The 20,332-nt window shown below is 46.9% G+C and overlaps 1 protein-coding gene across 1 annotated transcript in view; it reads left to right on the top strand.

Annotated features, from left to right (window-relative positions):
• The first annotated feature begins 232 nt into the window (after positions 1-232).
• Positions 233-20,332, top strand: part of LOC144693548 (uncharacterized) — a 120,080-nt gene continuing 99,980 nt past the window's right edge. The window contains exons 1-3 of the mRNA XM_078563392.1: positions 233-311; positions 4,484-4,566; positions 6,132-6,240. Of these exons, the coding sequence (XP_078419518.1) occupies positions 233-311; positions 4,484-4,566; positions 6,132-6,240 (271 nt within the window). The remainder of the gene's footprint in view (positions 312-4,483; positions 4,567-6,131; positions 6,241-20,332) is intronic.

Genomic DNA, 20,332 nt, shown 5'->3' with positions numbered 1-20,332 from the left:
CGACACTCGGAGCACTGCTGAAGAAGAGGCGTCTGTGAATTCCAAGTCAGATGAGGAGCCTCTGGATCCGGCCTTCCAACTCATCATGGAGAGTCAGCAAAAGGCGGGGGAACATAACGCAGAGCTGGCGGAAGCCCTCAACAGAGTGGCACATGAGTCGGAGGAGTGCATCCACCTGCTCTCTGCTGAAGTGGTGCCCACATGTGTGCATATGGTGGTCTCCATGGGAAGGATGGCAGACGCCGTGGAGACCCTGGTCAAGCAGAACACGGAGATGTGCGCAAACCTGCATGCCATCGCGGCAGCTTTGGGTGAGTTCTTGCACTGGCAACGCAAGAGAGAAATGGGGCACCTCGATGTCCCTCCAGATGCTCCTTCCCCTCAAGGAGTCAAACTGGGGACATTGGGCACCCGAAGTGAGGAGTAGCGGCAGATGGACACCCCTGAGTCATTCACTCAGGAACCTCAGAGGCTGTCCTCTCCCTTCGAGTCCCCTTTGCTTGTGACCCCCCTCAACCTCATCCTCGGACACTGCAGAGGGAGCAGCTGGCCCACAGGAGGACAGCCAAAGCAAACTGGGGCCCTCAAGGCCTTGGCTGTCCAGAGGATCCATGCCAAAGCCATCAGAAGCAACAGGGCCAACCATTGCACAGGCTGTCTCCACCTCTACTGAGGATGTCAGGGCAGCACCTAGAAAAAGTGGTAGGCCTAGAAAAGTTAAGAATTTCTGATCTCAAGTGGTTGCATGGGTGAACACATTTTGTCACTTTATAATCTGAAAATATATTCACTTTCACTGAGTAGTGTGTAACAATGTCTTTCAGTTTCATTTACAGGCTTTGCGAGTCCTCTCCCCATATCCCCAACACCACCCCCCCCCCCCCCCCCCACTAGCAGTTCAGCTGGACAAAGCTGGACCAGGAGCGATTCTGGAGGGAGAACTGTGTGTGTGGCAGGGCCTTTTGGAGCCTCATGCAAGCTTTCTCCCATCCACACAGAGCCTTCCTCCATCACACTCATCTCAATGTCCCTAGCATTTTCAATGCTGCCTGCTGGGATTCTCTTTCAGTTGTCCATCTGCATCCCCGGCCACATACTGCTCTCTCGTGCAGCACCGGTGCCCGCCCAACACTCCTCTCACTTTCGATTTCAGAAGCTTGGTGGTTGTAAAGTATGGTTTCAGCTGCCCCGTCCTTTCCCCTCCCCCAGTCACCCATTTCCTTTCCACCATCACTGTTGATCCCCCGGAATCACCTTCCACCTTCCCACCATCACCTTCTAACCAGAACCCTTTTCTTTCTAGGATGTCCAGATGAACATGCATGTTCCCTATCTTCCCAAAAATCCCACCCCCATCCATGTTGACCTCCCCGACCACCTCCTCCTTACCCCCAGGGTCTGTGTATGCTTCTGAGTCCCCACCAACCACCCTCACTGTCCCTTCTGCTGGTACCATCGCACCCTCACACTCCCGCCCTACCGGCTCACTCTGCCCTCTCTCATACTCGCCATTCCCTCCTACCACACCTACCCTCATTTCACTACCCAGGAGGCAGTCATTGACTTCACATACCACTCCCTTGTACATTCATCTGGACATCCTCCACCCTTACTCCTTCCTCCACCTTTACTTCTTCTACCCCCGGACTCCTTCCTCCACCGAACTCCCTTGCCCCCCCCGGACTCCTTCCTCCCCCTGGACGCCTTCCCCCCTGACTCCTTCTGCCTCTGAATTCCTTCCTCCCCCACCAGACTCCTTCCTCCCCCTAGGCTCCTTCTCCTTCCTCCCCCCGAACTCCTTCCTCCTTTCCCTGGATTCCTCCCTCTCTCTCGATTCCTTCCTTCTCCTGGGCTCCTGCCGCCCTCCAAACTCCTTCCTTACGCCTTCCTCCCTCCTTACACTTACCTCCTCAGTTGCTGCATTCTCCCCCGTTACACCCTTCTCCTCCCCCATACTCTTTCCACCCCACCCCCACCAACTTCACTCCCCTGCCGACACCATTGTTGTCCCTGCTCCCAACCTCATTCCGCGGTACACCTTCCTCTCCCAGTCAAACCTAGACCTTCCTCCCCACCCTCTGGACTATCATTTGTAGCAGCCCATGGCCAAGACCCTGGTGTCCCAAAGCAGACCCCTGAAATCAATGGTGACATTCCACCTTCCGTGAGCTGCTTCACAGTGGAGCCATGTTCATGAAAATCCACCCAGATGCAATGCACATGTTCCTCCAGGGTCCGGTAGCTGTAGGGCTCCAGCATCTTCTGTTCATCAGATGTCTGCAATGTGAGCAAGGCCCTAATGGTAAATCCCAAATTCTGCACATCGCACTTGTCAAGACGTGTTCTGGGCTGGCGTGAGAGCCCAGAAATCCATTAGAGTATTGAAACACCTCAGCCCCAGGGAAAGCATTGCTTAATTAACATCTCTGGCTCCCTGATCTCACCTGTCAATTGCACAATGTTTACTTACATATGATAAAGAGGTTTCAAGCACTTGCAGTTTCAGCTGTTGATACTTTAAGGGGTCTAGATGATTGACACTTTTATTGGCCTGCAGTAAAAAGGGTTTTTTATTTTTAAGGAAGTGGAATGCTATTAATGAATAACTTTTCAAATAGCTTTTTTGCTATTGTTGCTATAAGGTTCATTGCTTCTAATCAGTGTGTAGTGGGTGACTGGGCATGGAGGACTTGAGGGACCATAGGTGGTGATTGGGGGCATACCTTGGCACATGGGGCTAGAGGGGCCATGGAGGTCATTTGGCGGGGGGGATTCTTTGGCATAGGGGGCATGAAGAGGACCTTTCCAATTTACCTTTCAAAAGGTTGCTTCTCCCAAACTTTGGTTTGCGACACCTCTCAGGTGCTATGGACCACAACTCTCAGAAAAACTGGCTGTTGCAGAGGACTAGAACGTGCCTGTCCGCTCAATACACTCGGCAAGGTTGGGAATGCAGAATGCGGGCTCATGACCTGACCCAGCCTGCACTCTTAAAAGGCACTCCTGCAAATCAGAAACCCTAGGAATAGGAATTGGGTTCTGAGCTGCTATTTTCATCCCTCCACAGAGCCTCCCAGACACCATGAAAACCCAGCCCTAAGTGTGGCCATTCGCAATCCAACCATGACAAAAATTCAACCCTTTAAATTCAGTGTAAGCAAATCTGCAAAATAAAAGCTGGTTTCAGCGAAAGTGACCCAGAAGCTGTCACATTGTTGTTAATGCTGGTTTATTAATGTCCTTTAGAGAATGAAATCTTCCATCCTTACCCAATTTGAGCCTATGGGTTGAATTTTACAGGAAGTTATATTGCTCACCCCCATCTCCACCGTTACGAAAGTCGATTCTGAACCAACTGACATTAAAAAAAAGGCCAACCCACAGCAATAACATGCTGAGAGGAAGTTCTGCCCTTGAGAGCTGCTGGCCAATCAGATTGGCGTGAGCTGCGTAATAGGTCGATTGGCTTGTTAACAAGCTCAAATGCCTATTATTTATTCATTTATTTAAAAATGCTGGCTGACTGCTGATTTTGGTGCCCACCTGCCTGCTGCACTGTGGGGACTGCATTGGGGATGGGTGGGAAGGACGCTAGGCTCGCCACCCATCAAATTTTACATTTCCCCCTCCAAAAGCACACCCAGCGAGGGGCCATAAAATCCAGCCCTACATGTGTCTCCAGTCCCTTCTAAAGTGGCACAGCAACACCATGACCTTCTCAGGGCAACTGGGGGTGGCCAATAAATTATCACTTTGCCAGTAACATCCAGATTCTGAGAATGGATTTTTAAAATCTATTTTAAAATCTGAAAATGTTGCCAGAGTATTTTTGCTTTGATATGTGACAGGAAAATGCCAATTAATACTTTCGTAAGTACAAGAGCTATCAGGTACTAGATAGAAGGCTGATTAAGACTGATTAAGGCCAGGTTACTCAATGTAGCCAAGCATTGCATTAATTACAAAGCAGATGAACAAAGACTTATAGAAACATAGCCTCTCCAGCCTGTTCTGTCATTCGGTGAAATCATGGTTGACCTGTATTTGAACTCCATCTAGCTGTCTGTGTTCCATAACCTTTAATACCCTTTCCCATTAAAAAGTTATAAAATACTCTTGCAATTTTCAATTGATCCCTCACTTCACCTGTTTTTTGGGTGAAGAGAGTTCCAGATTTCCACTATCCTTTATATGAAGAAGTGCTTCTTGACATTGAGTGGCACAGTTCTTATTTTAAGATTATGATTCCCCCTTGTTCTGGATGGAGTTGACTAATTTGGTGATCAGGCTTGTGCACAAAGAGAAAGTACTTAATAGTTCAACCTCAATGTCTCAAAGAGGAAAATTATCTTCACTTGGGAGACACCATGGCCTGTGGAGGCATGGCATTTTTACAGAGTACGTATTTATTCTGATACTAAAGGAACATGCATGTCAAACAGCCCATTAAACATAGTGGATGTTTAATATATTTATTGTGCAGGCAACGAGAGCCAGGATATTGGAGAGGAAGATTTGGAGAATCAGAAACTAAGCAAAAGGCTCAGTGCATCAGGAGCTGATAAGGTGACTGTCTCTAGAATGGAACTATGGTGAAATAGTAAGAGGATTGCACTTAGCTGTAGCTGACCCTCAGTGTGACCAAAGGCGATGTTTTGGGCAATTTTCTTTTGTAGAATCATACAGTATGGAAAGGGAATTAGCCTATGGTGTCTATGCCAGCTCTTTGAAAGAATGTCCGATTACTCCCATCCCCACCCAGTTCTTTACTCACACTCCCCTCATTTTTTTCTTTCCTAATTTCCTACTGAATGTTACTATGAAATTTGCTTCCACCACCCTTTCAAACAATGCATTCCCGATTATAATAATTTGTACCATCTCTTAAGATTGCCTAATTCCACCTGAGTGACATCATTTGGCTTGACCTCTGTCTCAGCATCTGCTGCTGAAACCCTCACTGATATCTTTGTTACCTCTAGACATGACTTTTCCAACACACCTCTAGCTGGTCTTCCATATTCTACCTTTGGTAAACTTGAGGACATCCAACATTCTGTTGCCCCTGTCCTAACTCACACCAAGTCCTGTTCACCCATTACCTGATCTACATTGTCTCCCGGTTAAGCAAAGGCTTGATTTTAAAATTCTCATATTTATTTTCAAACCACTCCATAACATTGCCTCACCCTACCTCAGTAATCTCATACAGCCCCACAACTCTCTGGGGTATCTGCACTTAACTAATTCTGACCTCTTGATTTTTCCCATGCTGTGCCTTCAGATGCCTGGATCCTTGGCTCTGGAATTCCCTCCCTGAACATCTCCGACTGTTTATCTCTCTTTTATCCTTTAGGAAGCTCCTTAGAACCTACCTTTTTGACCAAGCATCTGTCCTAAAATAATCTTTTGTGGGTCAGTGTCTAATTTTGCTTTATAACGCTCTTGTGAAGTGTCTTTGGAGGTTTTATTACGTTAAAGGCATTATATAAAATAAGTTGTTGCTGCATTAAAAAAAAATCATCATCCAACGATTGCCAACCAAGCTCTGGCTGCTTCCTGTCCGCAATCTAGATGTGTCAGTATAAGAAATTGACCAGCTTTGAAGGGCATCACAGCAAAGCCTGATCATGTCCTCATCAGAATGGCCACACATGCTCACTTTCTAGCAAGAATATCATGGCAGCATAAGCTGTGCCTTATTGAGAAAGGCAGCATCTTAGTTGCTGCAACATGGTTCTTGTCTTGTCTCAGGTCAACTAACTGAGATTAGTACTACAGTGAGCAATGTCTTTTAACTAGTGTATCACCAGGAAGCTCTGTGTTGAATCTGTTAATATATTAAAAATATTATGAGCATCAATTTTTGCTATTTGATATTTTTATACCCACATTTATAATGGACAGTTCCAATGTCAACCTGCAATGCTGCAATAATATGCCCCATCAGAGGTGGTGCAACAACACCTCCATTTTGCACACTCAGCTCCTCAGCCTCAGTACTAAAGATAAACTTTCGTGCTTCATTGGTTGTTTAACATTTTGGGACATTCTGAGGTTGGGAAAGGTATATATATAAATTCGTTTTTTCCCAACTTCCTGAAATTCTGACTGCCCAAAACCTGTTCCAGGACATTCACGTCTCAGGAGCGTCTGTGTCATTGGAGAAAATGACGACGGAGGAGGTCTGTGAATGGCTGATTGACTCCGGCTTCCAATCATGTGTCCAGCGTGTCAAAGGTGAGGAGATCGATACCCGTGTGCACACTTTATTTAGTCATGAACTTTGTGTAAATATGATCTGTCTTAGGAGACATCAAAATCTAGAAGGGAAAAACCAGTAAAACTTGGAAATGCCTAATACTGACTGCACTGGCCTTGTAAAGCTGAACATGGAACTCCAGTAGTGTTGGTGCCAATGGTACTGGTTTTTGACCATTTTGAACATTATTTTATAGGCCAGAATTTCACACCCCACCCCTTCCGTTCCCTCCCCAGAGCTGCTCTCACCTTGCCATGGGTAAATGGGGGGTGGTATTAGGACCTTCATTCACAGTTCTGCAGCTTAAATTAATAGATTGGGAACAGCCCCAGAAAAATTCCTGACTCCATGCCATGGGGGCTGAGTTTGCCAACTGTCCAGGAATGCCCTGGAATCTCCAGAAATAAAACTTAATCCCCAAAAAAGCAACAGTGAGCAACGCCTGGGAGAAAAACCATTAGGATATTAAAAATTTGGTGATTTTTAAAAACGTTTTCTTCAAACACTTTTGCTTATTATAAAATGTCTGAGATGGCAAAAAAGGCCTGTTTGACAGTTAAGAATCACCTACTTGGGTAATGAAGAGCCTGTTGGCGTTCCAATTAGCCATTGGAAGATGAGGCGCCATGAGGATGGGCGACCAATAGAGCAAACATGGGATGGGGTGGTTGGAGACAAGAGATCATGTGATAGCATCTTCAGGAATATGTCCATCCAGAGCTGGCACCATTAACCATAACCTGACTGCAATTTTAACTCGAGGGCCTGTACAGTGCAACCATATTTCCTTCGATGCTTACCGAGCAGAGCTTGGTAGAAACCTATGAGATCCTCATTTTATTATATTTTTCTTTCTTTTAGCCAGCTGGGAGGAGTAGGAGGTGCTCCTTTGGACCCCAGAAGAAAATTCTCTTCTCTCAATGGCAATCACTCTCCTGGACCTCCCCACCAAGATAATTGCCCATCGACCGCATTCCTTCAGATCCACAATGATATTCTCTCTTTCAAGGTCCCTGATCCACACCCTGTCCCCTTTGTGTAACTGTGGCAGGTTTCTAGTGCGGTACTTTCTATTGTAGGCAGAAGCCTGCCGCTGTCTATAGGACTGTCTTGGCCTGGAATGTTTCGGTAGTCCTTGACTGCCAACCTTGGGATTAGTTTCTTTGGCAGCAATTGCAGTTGGGTGCAGAGTTTTCTGTCCATCAGGAGCTCTGATGGGGCTAACCCACATTGCAGCTGGGTGAATCTATAAGTTAAAAACGCAGTAGGAAAGTCGTCGTCCTTTGTCAGAAGAGCTTCAATGGTGCAGATGCCCCTTTCCACGTCACCGTTCAATTATGGATACCTTGGGGAGCTGGTACTGTGTTAAAAGCTGTAACTAATGGCAAATTGGGTGAAGTGTTCATTTGCGAATTGCAGGCTGTTATCGGACACCCCCTCGTCTGAGATGCCATGGCTTGCAAACATTTCCTTCAAGGATTTCACGACCATTTCAGCGGTCATTGTGTATTATTGCTGCACCTCGATTCATTGGGAATCGACCACAATGAGGAAGGAATTGCCATTAAAGATGAATAAGTTGATTACCAACTGTTCCGGCAGCCTGATAGGGAACTGTGTAAGGATGAGGGGCTCCCTCTGGTCCAACTTGTGCAGCATACACACCTGGCAATTTGCAATCATTTCTTCAATGGGGCCTTGATGTGTCCAGCCACCATACTGCAGATTGGGCATGTGCTCTGCATTTTGTAATTCCCGGGTGGCCTTTTTGAAATTTTTGGAGGATCTCCAGTTGAAGGCAGACTGGAATGATCAACCGCTCATTGTATACGAGCAGATTATCTATCACGGTAAAGTGTTTCTGCTGTTCAAACCAAATTTTCATGATACTGCTGCCTGGCCTCTGCTGCGACCACCCTTGTTGACAGTAACAGCGGATATGGACACACTTCTCATCTCGCTCCTCATGGATTTGCTGAAGTTTCCCTGAGGTAGCCGGCAGTGTCTCCTCACCAATTGGGAGTACGACTCGAGCTCCTCAGCCAGGTTGACATCATGTGCCACAGGGAGGTTGACCGTGGCCCTGGATGGAATGTCTGTAGTTGTTTCATGTTTCCCTTGAACATATACCGTTTCATACGTGAATCTCATGAGATGCAAATGGATTCTCTGAATTCTAGGGGGCCTCTTTGCAAGTTCCTTCGTGTCTAACAGTGAGACCAACGGCTCATGATCCGTTTCAATGGTGACTTACAGGCCGATAATGTAATCACGTGACTGCGAGAGCTTTTTCAATAATGGCATACTGTATCTCTGGGTGGAATTGTCCCAAATTTGCACTAAGTGCAGTAACAGGTGGGAAAAATGATGTTTTACCCACTGGCTGCAATGGCAGCTTCTCACGCCATATCGTCTCAAACCAACTGCATTAATTATGCATTCCCGGGAAACACACCGGTTTGCCAACCCCCCCACCCACCCCACCCCATGCCATCACTTCACTGCTGCATCACACTGGGCACCATATTTAAAGTGCAGCAGCATACACACCTCTCAGTGCTTCCAGCCCATGACTGCAGCATGGAGGACATTGCCCTGAAAATAAACTCTCAACAATGTCTCCCTGCCTATGGCTCCTTGTTCTGATGAGCAGTGTTCATGTCACACATACTCTGTGTATTCTCAGCACCTTTGAGGTGGGGCTGGCCCCCATCTATTCAGCATCTGTGACCAGTGACGCTGTGCTCCTGAAGAGGTCAGGTACTGAAGGCGGACAAAGGATCAGGTGCTTTTAAAGTTTCATGGCTGCATCTCCATGATATGACTCTGATCACAGAGCACAAGCGAGTTGCCCTCAGCCAGACAGGAGTCAGATGTTCTCAGAGTCTATGTGAAGATCTGTGGAGTGTCCTCACTGCATGTCGTCATCATTCTCCTGCAGTCGAGCAGCTATTAGGGCCTCCATTTCATCTCCATGACAGGAGCATTATCACAGAGGGTATGTGCACTGCCATAAGCCAGACCAGAGTCAAACGTTCGAGGATGCAATGTGAGGATCAATGGTGTCTCCTCACTGCATTTTGTCATCATCCTCCACAAATCTAGCAGTTATGAGGGCCTCCCGAGCATGCCTGCCTCATCTGGCCAGTGTGAGGGCCTCATCGCCATCATCATCACCTTCGAGGACCTCTTCACCCTCATCCCCGTCGACATCCTCCTCATTGGAGGAGACCTCCAGCTCCTCCATCTCCTCTTCAGCCAGCTCTTCCCAGCTCTTCTCCCTGTTGCAGCACCAGGTTGTAAAGGGCGCAGCAGGCAACGACAATGCGTGACACCCTCTGAGGACTATGTTGCAGGGCTCCACCAGACCAGTCCAGGCACCAGAACCTCATTTTCATCATCCCAATGGTCTGCTCTATCAAGTTGCGAGTTGCAGCATGGGCCTCATTATACCTTCAATTTGTTGCAGCCTGAGGCCGCCGGTAGGTGTCATCAGCCACGTCCTCTGCGGGTAGCCCTTGTCCCCGAGGAACCATCCCTGTAGCCTCTGTGGATCCTTGCGGACATCAGGGATCTGTGACCGACTGAGAATGTAGGAGTCATGGACACTTCCTGGAAACCATGCACAGACCTGCAGGATGGTTTGTAGTGGTTGCACACCAGTTGTACACTCAGCAAATGGAAGCCCTAGTTGACCGCTTGTTGCAACGGAGATTTGAGCACTATATAAGTGCAGTTGATTGCACCCTGCACCTGTGGAAAACCTGAGATCTGGGCAAATCCAATCACTTTTGCATCCTGGCTCTCCCGGTCCTGGACAAAGTGCACTCAGTTGTGTGCCCTTGCGAAGATGGCCTCCGTGACCTCATGGATGCATTTGTGGGTGGAGGCTTTTGATATCCCACAGAGGTTACCTGTGGATCCATGAAAGGAGCCACTCATGTAAAAATTGAGTGGTGTGGTCACTTTCATGGCAACTGGCAGTGGATGCCCTCCATGTCCCCGTGGCACCAAATCCTGCAGTAGCTGGCAGATGTAAGCGACCAGTTCTCTATACATGCGCAGTCTTCAGCGACACTGGTTCTCGGTCATCTTCAGGAATGAAAGGCAGCGTCTATAGACTCTGGGTCTAGATAGGCGCTGACCAACGACGGCTCCCTGTGGCTCTTCGGTGGTGTGTATGGGGGTACCAGCCACCCCTGCTTCCTGAGCTGCTCCTCCCTCTGCTCAGCCAGGCACTTCAGTTGCTCTGTTCTCCATCATCTTTGCTCTCTATACGCCATGAGGCATACAGCTAGTTCACCAGGCTCCATGCTCCTTATGTACTCCTCCTGCAGGATGAAAAAGAGAGACGCATGGGTTAGCTAGGGTGTTCTAAGAACCTCTCTTGGTTAAGTCTGAAGACCTCTTAATGCATCCCAGAGAGTGCTAGCCACCACTTGGATAGCCAGAGTTTAGTGTGCTGCATGGCTGCCCGAACCCCTTCCACCTGCAGCCTGGCCTGAACCCCATTCACTTGCCTGGACTGCAGCGGTTCAAGAAGCTAGCTCACCACCGCCTTCTCAAGGGCAACTAGGAACAGGCAATAAATTCTGGCCCAGCCAGCGAAGTCCACATCCCTTGAATGAATAAAAAGAAATCTCCACCTCATTCCACCTAACTGATTGGGGGCAGCTTTGCCCATTGGACTGCATGCTGTGCTCTCAGCTCAGGTGCAAGCATTCTCCTAACCCGCACTGCAAGGCTGCACTGTTAGCTTGAACCATGGGGGAGACTGGTCCAAACCAGGATGATGACATTGCAAGGGACGGTTAGCACCTCCACCAGTGACTGCTCCATGGCCAGCTTTAGCAAGGAGATGGTACAATGTGCCCAGTTGTCCAACTGTTCTGCAGTCCACTAAAACGCTCATTAGATTGCAATCTGTGCCCAAAGGGTGAAAAGCTCTGGAGCACTCGGTGGCACTTTCATGCCTCTGCATTGCTTGAGTGGGCAGATAAAGCCAGAGACCCGACTCCACACATGTCAATGTGCCTGCATCTGAACTGTCTCAGCTGCAGAGGAATGGTCACTTTATACAAGGTTTCCTTAATGCATGGCCGATTCCCTCCCCCCGACCCTGCACGTGCTTGGGCACTACCTTTAACCGCAGGTCAGCCCTTGCACCACCCCCTAAACATGCCTGAACTGCAGGGCAGCCCTTGCCCTCCCCCTGCTACGCACCTCAATCGCAGGAGGCCCTTGTACCCATCCCCCATACCCAAGTTGCCTCAACCGCAAGGCAACCCTTGCCCCCCCACCACCAAAGTCATCTAAGCCTTGAAGTTCAACAGGTGACCCGCATGAGCGCTGCGCAACATTACTGTGCACTCACCCCTGAGTTCCTCTCAAAGCTTAGTCTGCCAAGTGCATGCTTTATATATGCTGTTGTGAAAAACGTTGGTGTGCAATCATGCCGACGTGGGCAGACGAACCAGTGGGGGTGGATGATTCCAGAGGGCTGGCCTTACAATGAGGTTCCTGACATCCGATGGCGGGAGACACGGCCCGTCATCAACAGGCTGAGCGGACGATCGCAAACTGGTTTCACAATGTCATGAAATCGATTTTTGGCTTTCGCGCCATATTGTCCGCTCACGCCGCCATACATGCCCGATGCCAGCGGGCATGGAAAATTCCGCCCTCTGTGTCTGACAGTCCTCTAGATGTGTAATATACTGGTCAGCAACATCCATCCAGTTGTTCCTGAAATAAAACTGCCCCTCGGCCTGTGGACAAGGTATCCTCTGCTATAGTGGTGGGCAGGGATGGGTCATAATGAGTCAGGAAATCGGGTGAGTGGCTTTGATGGGGCCAAACGTGTACTCCTGGTGTGCATCCCAGCACCATGCCTGGCCTTTTTTGAGAAAGTATCACAGGGGTTCTGTGAGCTGCATCAGATTGAGTAGGAATTTTGCCAACTGGTTCACCATGCCCAGGAATATCTGGAGGTCTGGAATAGATGATGAGGTTGGGAACTCACTGATAGCTTTTGTTTTCTGTGGGTCTACTGTAATGGTTTTGCTGCTGCCAATGTTTCCTAAGAACCGAAAAGAAATCTTGGCAAACTAGCATTCTTGGCCTGAAGTCTCCCTGCTTTCTGCAAGCATTCTAGGACAGCTGTGAGCCTCCTATCATGTTCCTCCATAGTTGTGCTGTGGACCAAACCATCATCCATATGGCAGATGGCATCTGCCAGGCCTTGCAAAATGGCTGACATCATGCGTTGAAAAATCTCGGGTCCCAAGCTAATGCTGAATGGCAAGTGGTTGAAATAGAATTTGCAAAATGGGGTGATAAACGTAGTCAGCAACCTGGCTTTCTCATCTAGTGGAAGTTGCCAGAAACCACTGTTAACTTTGAAAATACTGTACTTTTGGAGAGCTTGGTCAGCCTGTCTTCCACCGAGGACATTGGGTTGACTTATCTTGCCCCTGCTTTGTTGAGTTGTGTTAGGTCGACATAGATACAGATGGACCCGTTTGACTTCAGAACTGGGACTATCCCGGAACACCATTCACAGAATCACACAGTGCAGAAGAGGCCCTTCAGCCCATCAAGTCTGCACCGACATGTGAGAAACACCTGACCTACCTACCTAATCCCATTTACCAGCACTTGGCCCATAGCCTTGAATGTTATGATGTGCAAAGTGCTCATCCAGGTACTTTTTAAAGGATGTGAGGCAACCCGCCTCCACCACCTCCCAGGCAGTGCATTCCAGACCATCACCACCCTCTGGATAAAAAAGTTTTTCCTCACATTCCCCCTAAACCTCCTGCCCCTCACCTTGAACTTATGCCCCCTAGTGACTGACCCTTCAACTAAGGGGAACAGCTGCTCCCTATCCACCCTGTCCATGCCCCTTATAATCTTGTACACCTCGATCAGGTCGCCCCTCAGTCTTCTCTGCTCCAACAAAAACAACCCAAGTCTATCCAACCTCTTTTCATAACTTAAATGTTTCATCCCAGGCAACATCCTGGTGAATCTCCTCTGCACCTCCTCCAGTGCAATCACATCCTTCCGATAATGTGGCGACCTGAGCTACACACAGTACTCCAGCTGTGGCCTCACTAAGGTTCTATACAACTCCAACATGACCTCCCTACTTTTGTACTCTATGCCTCGATTGATAAAGGCAAGGTCCCATATGCCTTTTTCATCACCCCACTAACGTGCCCCTCTGCCTTCAGAGATCTATGGACACACACGCCAAGGTCCCTTTGTTCCTCAGAACTTCCTAGTGTCATGCCATTCATTGAATACTTCCTTGTCAAATTACTCCTTCCAAAGTGTACCACCTTACACTTTTCAGGGTTAAATTCCATCTGCCACTTATCTGCCCATTTGACCATCCCATCTATATCTTCCTGTAGCCCAAGGCACTCAACCTCACTGTTAACCACCCGGCCAATCTTTGTGTCATCCGCAAACTTACTAATCCAACCACCCACATAGTCATCTATGTCGTTTATATAAATGACAAATAATAGGGGACCCAGCACAGATTCCTGTGGTGCGCCACTGGACACTGGCTTCCAGTCACTAAAGCATCCTTCTGTCATCACCCTCTGCCTCCTACAACTAAGCCAATTTTGAATCCACCTTATCAAATTACCCTGTATCCCATGTGCATTTGCCTTCTTTATAAGTCTCCCATGTGGGAACTTGTCAAAGGCTTTGCTGAAATCCATATAAACTACATCAACTGCACTACCCTCATCTACACACCTGGTCACCTCCTCAAAAAATTCAATCAAATTTGTTAGGCATGACCTCCCTCTGACAAAGCCATGCTGACTATCCCTGATCAAACCTTGCCTCTCCAAGTGGAGATAGATACTCTCCTTCAGAACTTTCTTCAATAGTTTCCCTCCCACTGACGTGAGACTCACTGGTGTAGTTCCCTGGCTTATCTCTACAACTCTTCTTAAATAGCGAAACCACATTAGCTGTTCTCCAGTCCTCTGGCACCTCCCCTGTAGCCAGAGAGGAATTAAAAATTTGGGTCATAGCCCCTGCGATCTCCTTCCTTGCCTCCCTCAGCAGTCTGGGACACAAATCATCCGGACCTGGAGATTTGTCCATTTTTAAGCCTGCCAACACCTCCAATACCTTGTCACTCCCTATATCAATTTGCTTAAGAACCTCGCAGTCTCTCTCCCTGAGTTCGATACCTTCTTCCTCATTCTCTTGGGTGAAGACGGACGTGAAGTATTCATTCAACACTCTAGCGATGTCCGCTGGCACCACCCATAGATTGCCCCTTTGGTCTTTTATGGGCCCTAATCATTCCCTGGTTATCCTCTTCCCATTGATATACTTATAGAATATCTTGGGATTTTCCCTACTTTTACCATCCAGAGCTTTCTCATATCCCCTCTTTGCTCTCCTAATTGCTTTCTTAAGCTCCACCCTGCACTGTCTGTACTCCACTAATGCCTCTGCTGATTTGCTTCCCTTGTACCTGCTAAAAGCTTCTCTTTTCCTTCTCACTGTAACCTGAAATCTCTGGTCATCCATGGTTCTCTGGGCTTATTACTCCTTCCTATCACCCTCGAGGGTAGATGTTGAGCCTGTACCCTCCCCATTTCCTTTTTGAACACCCCCCACTGTTCCTCTGTAGATTTCCCCACAAGTAACTGTTCCCAGTCTACCTTAGCCAGATCCTGCATTATTTTACTAAAATCCACTCTCCCCCAATCCAAAACATTTTTTTGCAACTTGGCGATTTCTTTGTCCATAGCAAACTTAAACTGTACCATGTTGTGGTCACTATCGCTAAAATGCTCGCCCACCACCACCTCAGCCGCCTGTCCGGCTTCATTCCCCAGAATCAGGTCCAGTAATGCACCGTCCCTTGTTGGACCCTCTACATATTGACCTAAAAAGTTCTCCTGTACACATTTCAAGAAATCCACTCCATCCAAGCCCTTAACACTATGTCTATTCCAATTAATGTTGGGAAAGTTGAAATCACCTAATATAATTACCCTATTGTTATTGTTTTTACACACCTCCACAAATTGTGCGCATATTTGCTCCTCAATTTCCCGCTGACTATCTGGGGGTCTATAATAAACACCTAATAATGTGGTTGCCCCTATTTTATTCCTAAGCTCTACCCACAAAGCTTCATTCGATGCCCCCTCCAAGATATCATCTCTCCTTACTGCAGTAACTGACTCCTTAACTAATAATGCAATGCCTCCTCCTCTTTTACCCCCTCCCCTATCTCGCCTGAAGATTCTATAATCTCAGAGTGTTGAGCTGCCAATCCTGCCCTTCCCTCAACCACGTCTCAGTGATTGCTACTATATCACAATTCCATGTGTCAATCCTCACCCTTAACTCATCCGTTTTACCTGTAATATTCCTGGCATTAAAGTAGAGCCCATCCAGCCTTGCCTTACTCCCTTGAAGCTTATTGTAGCTGTACTCCCTCTGACTTGGTTGTTTTACTGTATTATGATGTGTCCCTATTCTGCTAACATTCTGTCTCCCCTCTCCCTGCCGAATTAGTTTAAAGTCCTCCCAACAGCACTAGCAAACCTGCCCGCAAGGATGTTAGTCCCACTCTGGTTCAGATGTAGACCGTCCCACTTGTACAGGTCCCACCTTCCCCAGAAACGGTCGCAGTGATCCAGGAATCTAAAACCCTCCCTCCTGCACCAACTCTTAAGCCACGTATTCATCTGCACTATTCTCCTATTTCTGAGCTCGCTAGCACGTGGCACTGGGAGTAATCCAGAGATTACAACCTGAGAGGTCTTGCTTTTTATTCTACTTCCTAACTCCCTGAATTCTTGATGCAAGACCTCATCACTCTTTCTACCTATGTCATTGGTACCAACATGTACCATGACCTCTGCCTTATCACCCTCCTCCTTCAGGATGCCCTGCAGTCGTTCAGTGACATCCCAGACCCTGGCACCAGGGAGGCAACATACCATCCTGGAGTCACGTTGACGGCCACAGTAGCGCCTATCTGTTCCCCTGACTATAGAATCCCCTATTACTATTGCTTTTCCTCCCTTCCTTCCCTCCTGTACAGACAGGCTGCTCGTGGTGCCAGAAGCTAGGCTCTGTCCGTACTCCCTGGAGGAACCAGCGCCCTCATCAGCCTCCAAAATGGGATACCGATTTGTGAGCGGGACCCCAGGGGACTCCTGAACTATCTGCCTGTTTCTCTTGGACTGCCTAATGGTGACCCATTCCCTTCCTTCCTCAAGTCCCTTCATCTGCGGTGTGACCACCTCTCCACGATGCTCTCAGACTCGCGGATGCTCCACAGTGTCCCCAGCCGCCATTCCAGCTCTGAAACCCAAGCTTCCAGGAGCTGCAGCTGGACACACTTCCTGCACACATGCTGGTCCCGGGCACTGGAAATGTCCCCGGCTTCCCACATGGAACACGAGGAGCACACCACGGATTTGAGCGCTCCTGACATGACTTATCCCTTTAAATTAAACCTTTTAAGTCAATTACTCTAGGGCCCTTCTTTCCTGATCCTCACTGCTGTAGAATATACAAACTGTAAATCACAAGACGACCTTAAACTATAAGCGATTAAGTAGTAAATACATTACCCGCTACTTACCAGTGATTCCCTTCCCTTGTAGCCTCCTGCTGCAGCACGCTCTGAAGATTTAAGAAGTTGGGTAGCAAGGAAAAAATGCAAAGAGCACCTTGTCCCCATGCACCGAATTCCCGCTTTGCATCAAATTCTGAATACCCACTCTGGCTGTGCCCCACTCAGGATGTGCTCTCTCTCCTGTTAGTGTGCAATTCCCCAATTATGCGTTTTGTCTGGCCCCTGGGTGAGTCCAAGTTGGCCTGGTAATGGTGATTTGTTGTCCATGGTTGCTTTAAAGTTCATACAGCCTCGAGCTTCCTCCACATTTAATAAGATCATGGCTGATCCGATAGTAATCTGAAATCTGCATCCCACCTACCCCCGATAACCTATCACTCCCTTGCTTACCAAGAATCTATCCACCCCTGCCTTAAAAATATTCAAAGACTCTGCTTCCACCGCTTTTTCAGGAAGAGAGTTCCAAAGACTCACTCTGAGTGAAAAAAACTTCGCCTCATCCCTGTTTTAAGTGGGCGACCCCTTATTTTTAAACAGTGACCCCTAGTTCTAGATTCGTCCACAAGAGGAAACATCCTCTCTACATTCACCCTGTCAAGACCCTTCAGGAACTTATATGTTTCAATCAAGTCGCCTTACTCTTTTCAACTCCAGCAGATACAAGCCTAGTCTGTCCAACCTTTCCTCATAAGCCAACCCACCCATTCCAGGTATTAATCTGGTGAACCTTCTCTGAACTGCTTCCAATGCATTTACATGCTTCCTGAAATAAGTTGACCAATACTGTACACAGTACTCTAAATGTGGTCTTACTAGTGCCCTGTACAACTGAAACATAAACTCCCTATTTTTGTATTCAATTCCCCTCGCAATAAATGATAACATTCTATTAGCTTTCCTAATTAGATGCCGTACCTGCATACCAGCCTTTTGTGATTCATGCACTAGGACACCAAGTTCCCTCTGCACCTCAGAGCTCTGCAATCTCTCACCATTTAGATAATATGCTTCTCTTTTATTCTTCCTGACAAAATTGACAATTTCACATTTTCCCACATTATACTCCATTTGCCAGATCTTTGCCCATTCATTTAACCTATCTATATCTTTTTGTAGCCTCCTTATGTCCTCTTCACAACTTACTTTCCTACCTATCCTTGTGTCATCAGCAAATTTGGCAACCTTCCCTTCAATCCCTTAATCCAAGTCATTTATATAAATTGTAAACAGTTGAGGTCCCAGCACTGATCCTGTGGCACACCACTTGTTACATCTTGCCAACCTGAAAGCGACCCATTTATGCCTACTCTCTGCTTCCTGATAGCCAGCCAATCATCTATCCATGCCAATATGTTACCCCCTGTACCATGAGCTTTCATTTTCTGCAATAACCTTTGATGTGGCACCTTATCAAATGCCTTCTGGAAATCTAAGTACAGTACATCCACCGGTTCCCCTTTATCCATAGCACATGTTACTTCCTCAAAGAACTCCAAAAAGTTTGTTAAACACAATTTCCCTTTCACGAAACCATGTTGACACTGTCTGATGGCCTTGAGTTCATCAATGTGCCCTGCTATAACTTCTTTAATAAAAGCTTCTAACATTTTCCCTACAACAGATGTTAAGCTAACTGGCCTGTAGTTTCCCGCTTTCTGTCTCCTTCCCTTTTTGAATAATGGAGTTACATTTGCTATTTTCCAATCTAATGGGACCTTCCCTGAATCTAGGGAGTTTTGGAAAATTAAAACCAGTGCACCAACTATCTCACTAGACACTTCTTTTAAGACCCTGGAATGAAGTCAATCAGGATCCGGGCTCTTGTCAGCCCACAGCTCCAACAATTTACTCAGTACCACTTCTCTGGTGACTGTAATTTTCCTGACTTCCCCACTTCCATTTCCTGACTTATAGCTGCTTCTGGGATGTAACTTGTATCCTCTATGGTGAAAACTGATGCAAAATACCTGTCCAGTTCATCTGCCATCTCCTTAGACTCACTTTCTTTAGGACCAACGTTCACTCTTTTCTGTTTTAAATATTTATTAAAACTCTTACTATTTGTTTTTATATTTCTGGCTATCTTTCTCTCATACTCTAATTTTTTCCTCCTTGTTAGTCTTTTAATCATTCTTTGCTGTTCCTTATATTCTGTCCAATCTTCTGACCTGACACCCAAATTTGCACAATTATATGCTTTTTCTTTAAGTTTAATACTATTTTTAACCTTTCTAGTTAACCATGGATGTTGTGTCCATCGTCCCTTGGACTTTTTCTTACTTGTTGGAATATATCTATTCTGTGCATTCTGAAATATCCCCTTAAACATTAGCCACTGCATCTCTAATGACCTATCCCTTAACCTAATTTATCAATTCACTTTAGCCAGCTCAGCTTTCATGCCCCCATAATTGCCCTCATTTAAGTTTAAAAACATAGTCTCGGACCCGTTCCTCTCTCCCTCAATTGAATGTAAATTCAATTATATTATGGTTGCTGCTACCTAGGGGCGCCTTCACTATGAGATCATTAATTACTCCCATCTCATTGCACAATACCAGGTCTAGCTTAGCCTTCTCTCTGGTTGGTTCCAGAACATACTGTTCTAAGAAATTATCCCAAAAACATTCAATGTACTCCTCATCTAGGCTATCTTTGCCCATCTGACTTCTCCGGTCTATGCATAAATCGAAATCTCCCATGATTATCGCCGTGCCTCCTGACAAGCTCCAATTATTTCTTCTTCTATGCTCAACCCTACCATGTGGTACTGTTAGGGAGCCTGTACACAACTCCCACAAGTGACTTCTTATCTTTACCATTTCTCATCCCTACCCAAACCGTTTCCATATTCTGGTTTCCTGCCCTTAGGTCATTCCTCTCTATTGTGCTAATACCATCATTAACTAACAGAGCCACCCCTCCACCTTTTCCTCACTTCCTGTCCTTCCTATGTATCCTGTACCCTTCAATATTCAGGTCCCAATCCATGTCCTTCTGCAACCATGTCTCCAATATGGCTATCAGATTATAATTATTTCTATGTGCACTCTCAGTTCATCTGTCTTGTTTCAAATGCTATGTGCATTCAGATACAGAGCTTTTAGTTTTATCCTTTTACTCTTTTTATAACCTCTAGTTTAATCTGTTGATTTACTGTTAGATTTGTACTCCCTATCCTTTCCTGTCACGGTCTGTTTTTCATTTCCCGTAATAATGCCTTTTTCTTTTGTCTTGTCTCTGCTCTTTGATTTACCACATCTTTCCAAATTTGATCCCTTGCCTCCACTATTTAGTTTAAAACCCTCTACCCTTCCCTGGTTATGCAGCTCGCAAGAACACCAGTCCCAGCATGGTTCAGGTGTAGACCATACCAATGATACAGATCCCACTTCCCCCAGTACTGGTGCCAATGCCCCACAAACCGGAAGCCA

The sequence above is a fragment of the Cetorhinus maximus genome, chromosome 18 (genome assembly GCF_964194155.1).
Source record: "Cetorhinus maximus chromosome 18, sCetMax3.hap1.1, whole genome shotgun sequence".
Taxonomy (NCBI): Eukaryota; Metazoa; Chordata; class Chondrichthyes; order Lamniformes; family Cetorhinidae; genus Cetorhinus; species Cetorhinus maximus.
Note: the sequence above shows the minus strand (reverse complement) of the source record. Positions and strands in the feature narration are given on the sequence as shown.